We start from the raw sequence: 14,706 nt of genomic DNA, 5'->3' as shown, positions 1-14,706 counted from the left end.
GCTTTTCTTATGAGCTACGACGATGTAAGATACCCATTCAATCAGTTCTTCAACTGGACAAATCACACCTTGCTGCACCATTTTATCTAGCTCAGGTTTGACTCTGTTCTGCATAGCTACTGGAACTTTCCAGGCTGGCCTGACAGCTGGACTGACCTCTGGGTCTAACTTCATGGCATACACAATTCGGAGTTTGCCTAGTTTGTCTTCGAAAAGATTAGCATAGGTAGAGAAAATAGACTGGGTGAAATTAACATGATGGACTTCCTTAATGAATGAAACCAGTCCCATTTTCAAACTGTCTCTGAGGCCTAATAATGACTGTACGTGCCTTTTGACTACGTAAAATTGCAAGTCATAGCTGTTTCCATCAGAGTAACATGAAAGCACTACTGAACCTTCAGTATGAATTTCTTCACCATAAGCAACAAGCTTCTCATAGAGTTGCCACCTTTTCAAATGGCCAAAGTGGGACATTTTTGGTACAAACATCAGATTTTACAGGCCGACACATACCCACGGTCAGTACAAAGGATAGAACTTAACTTTTTTGCCTAAATAAAAGTTGCTTATTCTGTTTCTTATAACATTTAGGTATTTTAGATACAGAATAACTGTTTTATGCAACTTTTACATAAAATATAGGAAATAATTTTGTCCTAAAAATCTCAGGACATTTGCCATTTTTACAATTTTTTGTCAGGACACAACTGCCCAAAGAGGGACTGTCCCTCGCAAAGTGGGACAGGTGGTAACCCTAGCTTCTCACTAGCACATACTCTAGCAAATATTTCTGACATAACATTGCACTTTGAGCCTGTGTCATTTTTGAGCTCCACGGATCTTCCATTTATCCAAACAGTGCAAAATACTTCATTGTTTACCCATAAATCTACTGCACTGACTGTTTCATTAAGCACTGACCCACCATCGACATAAAAAGTAGGGTCACAGCTTTCTAATTGCTCAACTTGTCTTTTTGTTGAATGTTCTCTTTTAATAAAAGAATGAACCCCTTTTGATTTACAAAATCTTTGAAAATGATTCCACTTTTTACATCTGTGGCATTGCTAACCAAAAGCTAAGCACTTTTTTCTTTTAGATACATGATTGCCACCACAATTACGACAGTTGACTAATAGGCTAGGTGAGCATGTGCCCTCACTCTTATGCCTGTTTGCTGACTCACCCTTGTGCTTCACTGAGACTGTGCACACACTGGAATTTGCTAGAAAGCTATGGGGCTTCCCAGAGACTGTTGCAGGGTTCACAGTTGCTGCCATGTACTTCAGTCTGCTTCTTTTAACCATGTGCTGCATACTATCAACATTAGCTTTAGAAAACACTGGAAACATGCATTTCTCATTTGTAAGCATATTTGTGTACTTTTTTGTAAGTTCATATATCTGACAAGTCTCAATGGCCTTATTCAAAGTTAAACCACTGTCATGAAGCAAAATCTTTCTCACAGCATCATCTTTAATACCACACGTCTGTCTTTATCAACTCATCTGTTAAATCATCAAATCTGCACATTTTAGCTTTGTTTCTCAAATCTGTTATATATGTTGCTTAAGTTTCACCAGGCTTTTGATCTCTTGTGCAAAATAAGTGCCTTTCCATTGTAATATTCATTTGGGGGTTACACATTTCTCTAAATTTATGTTTTAAGCACTCAGGGTCTTCCCTTGACTCAGCTGGTACCACTATATGACTGTTTTGCCCTCTCCTGCAAATACTGCAGGTGCATACACAAATGAATGCTTTCTTTCTATGGTTTCTGAACCAGATAAATTAAGCAGAATAAATGCCTTTGTATGATCATCCTTATCAGAAAATGCACTTTGTATAAAATATCATACTCTTGCTCAAACATTCTCCAGTTCTCTGCAATATTATCAAAGACAAGAGGACCTTGTTTTCGAAATCTGTCTGCCATGCCAACAAAGTATGCCCAAACACAGTGAAAATATGGCCCTTGTAATTATATATGAACATGCACACACAGCCAGCACTTGTAATAACATTCAAATGCACAATAAACTATTTTAAATACTATATTTGCGAAATATGTTTTGAAATGGCTGTATTTTGTGAAATAACTGTACTGTAATACTACACAAACTTGTCAACACTTTGAATGCCTTGGATATCTCAAATAGCTTTAATTAAAGTAGCTCATAGCGGAAAAATGCCGTCACTTTCCTTATTTTATACATTTTATGCAATTCAGACATTATTTCAAACATTTTCTGTAGTTATTCAATTATTTTCATCAATATGTTGCAGTTTCGCACAGTTCATTTAACTAAAAATTCATTTGGTGTGTTCTGAGTGCTTTGTTTTATATTTTGAGAATAAGAAATCATTTAAGTAAGCTTTGATACCTGAAATTCGTTTCTGGCTTGTTTTTCCAAGTTATACGTGCAGTAGGGATGATCCACTTCTCTATATTACTCCACCATTAACTGAGAGCCTCTCCATCCTGAATCTGGACCCCATTCTGACACCATGTTGCTCGTCTTGTTTTATGAGTAAAGACAAAAAGGCAGAGTAATTTGTTTATATGCTTTATTATGTAGAAACACATAATGAATATTAGCATTACAAAATATAAACAAACTGATTAACTGACAGACTACACAGACACGCATGCTTACATCTCAACAGCTTACTACAAAATGGCAGTCAGGCTGGCACGTGCTCAATATTTATACACACGTGCAAGCCTCTAGAAAGCTTCTTAAAGATATACATACATATTGATCTACAATTTCTGCATCCTGGGTATACCTGTATAGAACAGATGGTCATATTGATTATCCCTGAGCTTATGGCATATGCTCATAAACTATGTTGCTGACATAAGGTAGTACCAACCTGGTGCACCTCCTACATCCAGGACTCCTGCTGGTATCAAACTCTATCCAGTTTTCCCAGATAGGGACAAAAGGAAATCCTCCATAATGGTCCAGGTGGCCTGTGATGGTGCCCTCCCCATATCCTCATCTCCTGTGAAATGACACAGATCTTCTGGCAAATGTACAGAATCATATTGGTGACTTTTCACCAGACCACACAGATTGCTCTGTTGTTGCTACTGACAACATTCACATCTACCACCACTTCACACCACCCACAGTCATGGAAGGGCCAGGTGTTTTTATCAGTTTCTACTATTTACCATCCATATTCACAAGGGCCTGTTCTGTTAATGCCTAGAAGAACTTCTTTAGGTGCTTCCTTTCTTTAGACTCTGCAGCATGACCAATAAATGTAGACATACAGCTTTGTTCAGTGAATGGACCTATATTATGCAGCAACTATTATGATGTATGCACACCAACATGGTGGTTGTGACAATATTAGCTATGATTTCTACCATACCTACTAACACAGAACAGGTCTCTATGGTGCTCTCACAGGTCAGCATGAGACAGATGGTGTTGAAGTATGTACCTGGTCAGCATCCTATGGATACTTGTGCCCTTTAAAGCATGGCCATTACATTCCACACACATTTACATTAGCTAGGTATCTGTTAACCCGTGTTCCAGTTTCACTTCATGCTGTCCTCTATATTCCTTGTGTGTTACAAATAAATAGATAGTATGCTTTTCAACACAGTCTTGTCTGTGAGTGAAGCATAAGTGTGGTCCTACTGCATCTCAAACAGCCCCACAGCCAATACCTAGGCGGGTCACTACTGCTTAAAACTTATCTCCATTTCATCTCTCCCTGTGTTCCTCACGCAGTTGTCTGCAGGGGATTATGGAACCACACAAAATATTTATTCATTCAGTCCCCTGAGCTGCATATACCGTGTCCCCTCACCTCATATTACACTCTTCTGTAAGTTGCAAAACACCACGGTAATGAACTGCAGTTTGCCACCTTGCACCAAACACTCATGTGTTAACCCTAACCTTGCACATTACCATACCAAAAAAATTCCCTAACAGTACCATTTTACAAGACATTCACACATAGAAACACATCTCACAAAATCACACGTGAACAATATCACATGTAACACTTGCACACACACACGCACGCACACACACACACACACACACACACACACACACACACACACACACGCACGCACACACACACACTTTTGGCAGATATGAAAGTTTTGGCATTATTAAATACCTCTTACCAGCATGCAAGCAAACCTCACACACCTAATGAAATATTAATGTTCCCAGCATTGATATTTCCAGTGTTTGAAATTAAACACTTCTGATACAAAATGCACACTATTTCACTTGGTTGATAAAAGTGAATTTGACAAAGTGAACTGTAAACAGAGATATAAGTACTTTTTCCAGCTTTTAACTGCAGTTATCCTCTGAGGTCAAGCCTCTTTTTAATTTGTATTTTAGGGTGAAAATGACAGGAATGGTCAAACTGTCCATTGCTCAATAGCAGAAAGCAATAATTTGCCTTTAGTGATTTCATTTTCTAAAAAGTACACTTCATCATGCATTCTTAATTTTATTATGATATATGCTGTGGCTGGCATCAAACCTTTTTGAAACTGGACTGACTTCATCTCACTCAAGAGGTGAACAATAGTGATCACAGTCCTTCCCTAATCTAAAAATACTAGTTTCTATTCTTTACCCCTTCCTTCCTGTGACCCTCAAGCTTCCATCTCTGGTTAGCTCATAATTCATTTATTCTGATTACCAGTGTCTTGGGATACTGGGAGGGAAATGAAAACCAGAAATCATGGTCTTTATCCAGTGAGGATTCAGACATATTTCTGCATGCTTCCAACACCCTTCCTTATTGTTAGGAAAGTTTGTAACAATGTCCACTATATTTGGCCAGTGCATTTGTTCATTTCTGCACATCTCTGATCCCTCTACCTAGACTGCCTTGTGAGGCTGCCAGCCCAGCTAGGTAGAATTTTGTAAATAATTCTGTCATTTGAGAATATTAATATGATCCATAGGCTTGTCTTACAAATGTAAGAGAACTGTATTTCATGTGTGTATTAAACTACTGGTGCAGAAGTGGGTGTTGAACTGTATGTTCTGTACTGAGCTTCAAGAATGTAACTGCAGTGTGCCCTACTGGAAAAGAACAGCATTAACTTGCATACTCTAAGAAAATATGGGAATTGTTTACTATGGTGTTTATCTAGGCTAGGTGACAGAATGTCTGCAGCTGGAAATTCTTTTTATTGCCTGGAAAAATAAATAATTACAGGTTTCAAAGGTAAAAGTGTTTAACTGCTTTACGACTTCCAGTTCCAGGCAAACTTCTGAGATATAAGTATTTTTGACACAAAGGTGCTCAATTTTAAGTTTCTGTTAGCCTTGGAATTGAAGGCAGAGGTGACAAAGAATGATGTAATCTGAGATAACCCAGCAGAAATGTTTGATAGCAATTTAAGAACTATCTCAGAGAATGAGTCTGTGCATTTTGTATTTGTCTTTGGACCTAGAAACATTCAACCAAGCACTTCTGCTTGCATGTTGCTCTATAAGTATGACTTGGATTACAATGATTTCTCTTAGAGATAGATAGGAACTTAGTGAGATTAGTTTAGATGTGTTGTGTATTTATGTGTGACTGTCCTGCAATGTTGTTTTAAAATATTTCCTGTGATTCTGAACTCTGTTGTCACTGTGTTGAGTTATTGAGCACTGTCTTGTGATTTTATTATTTATTATTAAATATATTTAAACCTTTTAATTGTGGCTGGTTTGTTTAGAGATATTTAAGCTCTTAGAGTACTTGTATATGTATCTGGTAACACTGTACAGGCCACTCCTAAATAGCCTTAAAAGTCATGGACACACTTACCATTTGGATAATAATAACATTACACAGTAGAATTGGTCACCCTTTGGAAAGGACCTTATAGTAGCTGATAAGAGGGGTTGGTGGCAGCTGGTACTACCTTATAGTCTGGGCAGAAGGGGGCATAGCTAGTGAACCTGTGCCAGCCTTCCCCAGGATTGTCTGTGTGTTTGAATATAAATCTAATCTCAAAGTGCGTGTGTGTGTGTCAGCTACTTGGGCAGGGACACGAAGCACTGGTTGGACAGAGAGGGTGCTGGAGATTTTGGCTTGACCACTCGGCTGAGATCTTAACCCTATAACTGTGCCATTGGGGAGGGGGTCTTATTGAGGATCTGGAGAAAGATGGAGAAACCAGTCCCAGACTGACTGTGATCTCTGTGTGCTCTTAAGGGAAATTGTACTTTACTCTGTGTGTACCTGTCATCCTCCCAATGTGCACGACCCTCACTGGTGCTAGTGGTGAGGTTTGAGGCTCCTTGATTATTGGGCCAGTGCAGAGGCATCACATGCCTATTCACTTTTTTGGTGAGCTCACCCACTCAGTCCTATGTGCCATTTTCAGGAGATGCAGTACTGAGCTTTCCTACCAGCTGGCACTCCTGCAATGGAAGTAGGCCAGTACCCTTCCCCCAAGGTTGTCATTCCTCCCCAGCTGGATCCTCCAACTCACAGGCTACTAAATGAACTCAGGATGACTGGAGCATATTTAGGATCAAAATGTCTACAACAGGAAGCCATTTCATTTATTTCTATTATTAATAAGCAAATTACTATAATGCCACAGCTACTACCAATACCCAAATTATATTCTACAATATTTTAAATTAAACTGTGCATGATATATTCCCCCACCTGAATACACTAAGAGTTTATTATTTCTGTCCCATAATAATAAACATACTGTAGTCACATTTATTTATTTTGTTAACTAAGGATTAAGAAATCAAACCAACAATTTCCACTGGAGGCACAGGTAAGAAAAATACAAAAACTTAACTTGCAACTCACTGTATTCTAGCAGGCAGTAATAAAGCTGTATAATTTATTTTATTTAATGTTTGTTTACCAGGAAAGTCCAACTGGGACAGAGACCATTTTCAGCAGAGGTCCAGGGAGAAATGCTCCAGATGCATGCATTTTGGAATGTTGGAGGAAACCGGAGCACGCGGAAAAAAACCCACGTGAACATAGGGAGGACATGCAGACTGCACAAAAGACACCCCAGCCAAGAATCGAACCAGAGAACCTCTTGCTGTGAGGAGACGACACTAACTGCTGCACTACTATGCCACCCATATCACTCAAGAGGTGAACATTAGTGATTACAGTTCTTCCTTAATCTAAAAATACTAGTTTCTATTTTTTTACCCCATCCCTCCTGTGACCCTCAAGCTCCCATCCCTGCTTGGCCTATAATTCATTCCTTCTGATTCCCAGTGTCCTAGGATACTGGGAGGGAAGTGAAAACCAGAAATCATGGTATAAGGAGGCAAACAGGGTATATACCTAAAGACGTGATGTGCAGATTTAAAAAAAAATTTGTACAATAGTTTTTTATTAACCAAAATATACACAATTAATGTATTTTTTATGAAGAAGAAAAAAACATCTGTATTTAGGTGTACCTATTAAGCGAAAGCGATGAGGTGGTGAGTTGCAGGAGGGACACATTCAAGTATTAAAAAGATTATAGTTTCATGTTAGCTATTGCAAATAGCAAAGTTTCCCTGAACCAGAGAGAGCTGTCACATAGAATAGTTTCCATAGAAAACTGTTGGCCAGTAGGAGAATAGAAGATTAAGAGAGTTCTTTGAGTTTTTCTTTTTGACACCCACTCTCACCATCACCTGTAAAGCAGTCTGTACAGAACATTGTTACTGTTGCACAGTTACCTTCAGATGTATACCTCCATCCTGTATTGATGTTAGTCATAACAATCTATTATGACTTAAATAGTAACAGTATCATTCTATTTCTAAAGCCATTCTGGAAAAAAACCCAGCACTGCAACCTTTCCAACAGATTTCAGGTTGTGATGACTGCCTTGCTTCCTGAGCTGTTATATGGCAGACACCTTCATTTCCTTGTTGCAAGCCTCAATGATATCGGTAGAAACAGCTTGCCATCAGATAACTAAATAAGTAGATAAGACTGAAGCCCATAGTACAGAACATCACCATATATTGCAGGAAACTCTCAGATGGACAGTTCTGCTGAATAATGGCCATCAACACCAGCTGTATGCTATATGTAAGTGGGGTCTAGGACACATGCTCGACTAGCATATGTCCGAATCACAAAACATCGAACACTCATACACGAAAGCGCACAACATCAAAAAGTGCTTCCGTGTATGTGTAGTTCAAAAAAAAAATCTACACCCCCCCTACTTTATTATTCTCACTCCGAGATCGCACTACAGTGGGGAAAAGGGAATTTTCCCTTATCCGCACTGTAGTCCAATCTACGAAACAGGCACACATACACAGAAGCACTTGTCGATGTTAAGCGCTTTCGTGTATGTGTTCGATGTTTTGTGATTCGGACATATGCTAGTCGAGCATGTGCCCGGATCCCATGGAAGTGACAGTGCCTCATTATTCATACAAAAATACTGCTGTAATTATTACCAGCTCTCTTTGTGTTCATGACTTAACATGCTGTTCGGACAGACCTCCACAAAAGTATCTGGCAACTGGTAATGAGGCTGTAGCAATTCCCCACCAATGGAACTTGTTGCCTGAAGATATGTAAAAGTGTGAACAAGAGGGCTAATCATTACTAGCTTAAATGGTAACACCCATACACAATTAATTGTGCAAGGTAGACGTACAGTCTCACCTGATTAATGATAAATGTATAAAGAAAGGCAACGACAATAGTTATGTGATTAGTATGCAGCAAACTAAACAGTTTGATGGATCCATCTGCTTACCCTTCAGGTTATTCTGCTGTCACACCACCTATCTAAATTCTATCTATATAACACTTCTGAATGTTAGTTATATATTTGTAAGCCTGTATCCCTGGGCAGTGTCTGTTCAAATGTGTAAGTACTAGACTAGCTGCCCTTGTAAGCCATTTTAAGCCTAGTCAGTTTCTTTTGGTGCCTGAATTTATCTCATTTGATGTTTGGTTGGTCTTAATCATTCCATTGTCGATAATTATATAATACTCCCAGTGAGAATAACTGGGATCATACCATAGATAATTTAAGAAGACCCATTCAGGAGCTGTCTCTGTCCATTGGTAGGACAGGAGGCAGTCGTGGGGTAAATTTTCTATTACCCATACATAGGTCAAAGTTATCCTTGAATATGAGCTTTGCTTTACATGGATGGGGAGTCTGTTTCATAGCAGTGATATCCTCTCCAAGCTACACCTGTCCCACCAAACATTCAGTTCATGTTGCAGAAGAAGCTTAGATACCTACACAGAGTATTTCTGATGCCATTTTACTTTCTAATGTCCAGTAGGTCCACCATATTGGCTCAGAGGATGGCTTGTATGTCAGACACAGATCACTTCTTAGCAATCTGTAGGATACTGAGTATAGTGACAGGGCTTTGAATTGGTCCATTTAGGACATATTGTTTAGGCCTTGTATTCATTTGGTAAGGTATCTCAGTGGGCTTTCCAGTTGTTGCATGTGTCTGAACAGATACATGTCAAAGGGGGAACTATACTCAAAGAGTGGCCTAATCAGGGCAGAGTATAAACTGCACAATATAGAAGCACTTTTGTATGACAGTGGTCACATATTGGTCAAAAGCTAGATCACTGTCCACATAAATTCCCAAATCCAGAAAAAGTGCGTCAACTCTTAGGAGTGTATTGACAATGTGGGAATTCCTTGACGTAGATAACTTCCCAAAGGATATGATAATTTTTGGCATTTTGTTTCAGTCCATGATTCTGGCACCAGTTATTTTATTTGAGACAAACCTTCTAGCAGGATGGCAAAGTAATTTGGGGATCCAGTGACTGCTCCTAGCACGCAATCACCTGCAAAGGTATTCAGCCAGAGCCCTTTAGTACTGGCTTTTACTTAAGAAAAGTAGATGCCAGAGAAAAGCGGTCTCAGCATTGACCTCTGGGAGACACCACTGGTGACAAGTCTCTTTGCAGCAGTAGCTTCCCCTGTGTTGATCTCTCATGTCCTACCTATAAGTAAGCTGGCAATCCAGTGGGTGACTTAAGGTTTTTCCCCCAGTGTATTTAGCTTTTTTATTATGTCTGAGTGAGTGATTGTGTCAAAGGTTATAGCCAGGTCAAGGTATGTCATGTGTACTGTTTTACCTTAATTCATTGCTTTTGTGACCTTTATAAAAATGTCCACCAGTTTGTGTAAGCATGATCTACCCTTCACAAATCCAAACTTAGGTGGATACAGTGTTTTGAGGTTCCATGTCTCTGCATTGATTAGTTCCATGATAAGTCTTGCTATAAGTTATAACTTAGTTTGCATATGAGGGTGGTCAGACCTATAGGTCTGTAATTGCCTAGGCCTGTGGAAGTTCCTCCTTTATGCAGTGGAATGACTGTAGCTGTACTCCATTCACTTGGTATAAACCTGCATGGAGGCTAAATCCTTGATTGCATACCTCTGGGAACACACCTCTCAGTCTCAGCTATCTACAATTTTGCAAAATGTTCAGATTGTGTTTTTTTCCCCTTATTGTGGTTTGCTTCTCTTAAAATGTGTGGTTTTCTGGCAAATCATAAAGGATTAATGAAAGACATATGGTTCAGAATTCCTATCCTTCTGAAAATGCATGCTACTACTGAACCTGTTACTCTAGCCATTTGTAAAAGTTGCCCCACCCACTTCCCCTTCCCCAATTATCTTTGGCTTTGTCCACCATTCTTGCACTAAGTCAAAAGGTATGCCCGGGAACCTTACACCTCTACCCCCAAAATGGCTGCATGGCTTACTGGAAATTATCCAGTCTTCATATTTATTTGTTTTATTGACTGGGAAAGGCCCCTTTTTCAGTGGTGGCCTGGGGAGAAAATCTCCACAAGATACGAGAAAGTAACATACACACATGCATCATTTGAGTATACCATAATGAAAGAAAAAAAAAGTTTGCGTATACAATAGTGAGAAAACAAAAAACATTGATAAGGTAACATGCAAATAGTCATACAAATACATTGTAATCAAGGTACATGCAATACAATGCTATGAGGAATCATTTAAAGATAAATCAGAATGAGTGTTTTGACAGAAAAAAGTTTAGACCCATAGCATTTTACAATAGTAGGAAAGTTGTAAAGTGCACTTTGAGAGTCTAAAGTTGAGGAGAGTTTGGTATAGTGTACGTGGCCAAGTAGATGTAAATACTACATTATAAGATAAAAGATTACTTGCCAAATAATCATTTAAGAGCAGTATGGGATAGAAAGTTAAGGGCAATTTAGGGAGAATAGCAAAGTTAGCTACAAGTAGTTCAGTAATGTGATTCTTGTACTCCTGCCTAGTGTTTTCCATAAACATAGTATGCCTTTTTCTTGTAAACCATGTATTAAGATAAAGTTGCTGCTGTATTCCTACTAAATCGGCGGTAAGGATCAACTAAAAAAATCTAACATTATCTATCTTTAAAGCGTGATTAGTATACTTTCCTTACGCTATTTACACGTTTTTGCAGCTGCCATCGTACTGCCTGTATTCTATGGTTTCGTACTATTACTGTGCTGAGTGAAAAAAATGCAAGCGTCACACCGATACATTTCTTACACCCCGCCTGGCTTGTTAAAAAAAGCACATACAAGCATGTTATAAAACCTGTGTTTATAGGTTGCACTGATGGGAAGGCGTATTTGAAGTTAATTCACAAGTACGTGTTTTAGACAGTTTTCTTACAAATATCCCAAAGAATCCTGACACAAGTATTTTTCGCACTGTTTTGTAGTACCACACCTCCACACAAAGTACACCTGCATATATCCACAGGCCACAGCGACCACGGCAAACCTTAAAACGTTTCTGTGGCTTTCCCTTTTTAATGCATTATCTTTGTGCAGCTCTAGCACTACTTATTTCTTAATTCATAAACAGACTACACACAACTGTAGTGCTGGAATGTATTTTCATCTATTATTGTCCCATCACAAACACAGCTACACCGAGTGAGTTTAAAAAAAAGACTCACGAACGGTAATGGGGGAACAAACATTTAAGTGCTACTTTTAAGGACACACCTCTGAAAAATAACAAGAAAATCCACCTCGTTTCCTAAACTGATTGAACAAGTAAAATTAGCTTGGAATACATAGTAGTTTCAACAGCATGCATAACCGAACTTCTCAGTGAATGAGCAACAGCCCGGAAGGTTTTTTTTTCCACAAAGGTGGCAACGTGGGAGTCTCTTTAGAAATTAATGGGAAAACGTAATCCCCGATCTACCTCTAAAGGGTTAAACTATAAACTTTCTTAACTTTTTGGCGGCGGGACCGACTCAGCACCACCCACTTTCCTACAAGCTTACTGATTGGCTGAAAGTTTGCCCCTCTAGGGGTGCGGCGCTGTTCCCTGAAGTGTGGAGTGTACCGTTTTGCTGAGTGCTTTTACAACTGAGTTGTGTTTTTCATTTTTCAGTCAGGGTTTTAAACTTTTGATGGTTTAAATATATATGTATATATAAACTCAACAGTTATGCTTCTGACATCGCTCTATTCGCAAGCTGCGTTACTGCTACTTATCCTGGTGGAAGAGATCTGGAGGGTCGCTGGTATTAGGCACACAGTATATTGGAACAGTACAAATCCCAGGTAAGTGGTGGATCTGGGACACATTGGATTGCTTTCTTGAGATCGCGTTATCCCACCTCAGTGTTTGTTGTAGGATAATGATAATTTTGGCTGCCTTGTACTTTATTTCTCCTTTACTTGCCGTGAAGTTTTCATTTACAGTTGCGAATAGTGAATGGTGGGCTTATTTAAATGCGTTAAGTCAGTGGAAAAGTAATATCCACCGTTTAAGCACAATTGAGATGTGCCTTTTGTTTGTATTTATTTTGTTTCTCCGGAGTTTTTTTTTAGATACTTGATTATCACCACTCGGTATATTTTTTTCAAATCGCTAATAGTTTCTAACTTTACATTTTGGATGCTGTAGTAGACATTGTAAAACAACTGTATTGAAGTCAAGAAGTAATGACTACCTGGTCTTGCTTTGGCATATCAGGTTTGTAATGTTTGACAGAACAGTGACAGCTCTGTCCCAATCCTGAGTACTAAAAACCACGTAGGTCCATGCTTCTTATTCTAATTTTGTGAAGCGAGCAGCTAGCCGTATTTAAACATTTTGTCCCTGACTATAGTGTGTGTGAAAACTATTATCCAGGTTGTAATAATCAGTTCGTCAGTGCTCCCCGAGAAGCCTGGACTGCGTTTATGCCCCATGATGATTTGGTAAATAAGTTACTTTATACAGTCTGGTTTTGGAAGTAAAATAATAAGTAAATTCTATAATTTTAAAAGGAGATAATTTATTTGCATTTGGATGTGATTTGGACACTACATAGACGAATTTCGAACCCATTACTTGGTGAAAGCACTGCTTGGTTAGAATGAGTAAATACAAAATTCCACTGACCTGTACGTGCGTGCTCACACACACAGTAAATAGTTTATTTTGTACAGTTAAGATTTAGAAGTAAAAATAATTAGTAGGTGAGAAAATTCCACTGACCCGCTGGTATGTATATAGTTGTGTGTGTGTGTGTGTGTGTGTGTGTGTATGTATGTATGTATGTATGTATGTATGTATGTATATGAATATATCGTGTTAAAAGTTTAGGGATGCTAAAAATTAGTATTAAATGTCTACACAGTGACATCTTTGAGGCTGCGTGTGCATATGTTTATTTATATACATACATACACATATGTATGCATATATATATATATATATATATATATATATATAATGTGTGTGTAATATATATATGTGTGTGTATATATATATATATATATATATATATATGTGTGTGTATATATATATATATATATATATATATATATATATATATATATATATATATATATCATGTGGGTATGTATATATATATACACACACACACACAAATCTGAACCTTCTGTTGCCAGAATTTGGAACAAATGGACAAAATGTGCAACCATTACACCATTACACCACAGCTAACAACTTCAAACAAGAACATGGTTAAAATGTGTTGTTTTATACTTTATTCATAAAGTTGCCTTTTTATTTTTTTTTTTGAGGAGTTAATATAATTCAGTATTGTTTCTCATGGATATTTATTAAAAAAAATCATGACAATGAACGTGTGACAGACCCTTTCAGCGTGGAACAGCATGGAATGTGCAATTTTTAAAGCTTATAGCTGTTATGACCTGACCCAGAGACTCCCCAGACTCTGGAATAGACTGCCCATACATGTCAAGCAGAGCGCCTCTTTGGTCCTCTTCAAAAGGAACCTTGATTGTATGGGAGGTAGAAAATTCACCCAGGGGAATCACGTCAGTCGCCCTGCTAGACAGAGGTCCAGGGAAATAAATATTGTGGGAAGAAAATAGCCAGGGAATTGTTATGGCTAGGCTTGTATAGGCCCTAGGGCCGATAGCCTAGTACCAACCTATGAAAAGTATGCACGTGTGTATGTGTGTGAGTGTTTGTCCTTGATTATTTTGAGCTTTAGCTATGATTTTTTTCAGTCAAGTATTTGGCCTTAGTCTGTTATTACCTGTAACATGGCTGCTTTTAGATAATTGAGTGAAAGGAATTTATATATGATGATTGTGTGGATGTACGTGTATCTTTTTGTAGGTACAAACTTAAGCATTTAAAGTAGTGTGTTCAGATCCCTGTTCGTTAACCTTGAAAGAATTGTTTTCTGG

General features: G+C 38.3%; 1 protein-coding gene across 2 annotated transcripts in view; it reads left to right on the top strand.

Annotated features, from left to right (window-relative positions):
• The first annotated feature begins 12,308 nt into the window (after positions 1-12,308).
• The window catches only part of EFNA4 (ephrin A4), an 864,452-nt gene continuing 862,054 nt past the window's right edge, over positions 12,309-14,706 (top strand). The window contains exon 1 of one of the 2 annotated variants that reach the window (XM_044080068.1): positions 12,309-12,597. In XM_044080068.1, coding sequence (XP_043936003.1) covers positions 12,482-12,597 — 116 coding nt within the window. In that variant the 5' untranslated portion in view covers positions 12,309-12,481. The remainder of the gene's footprint in view (positions 12,598-14,706) is intronic. The other variant, XM_044080067.1, reaches the window with a different exon arrangement.

This window comes from Protopterus annectens, chromosome 8.part0, assembly GCF_019279795.1.
Source record: "Protopterus annectens isolate FY-2018-M chromosome 8.part0, PAN1.0, whole genome shotgun sequence".
NCBI lineage: Eukaryota > Metazoa > Chordata > Ceratodontiformes > Protopteridae > Protopterus > Protopterus annectens.
The sequence above is the reverse complement of the archived record's forward strand: the minus strand, read 5'-3'. Positions and strand labels throughout refer to the sequence as shown.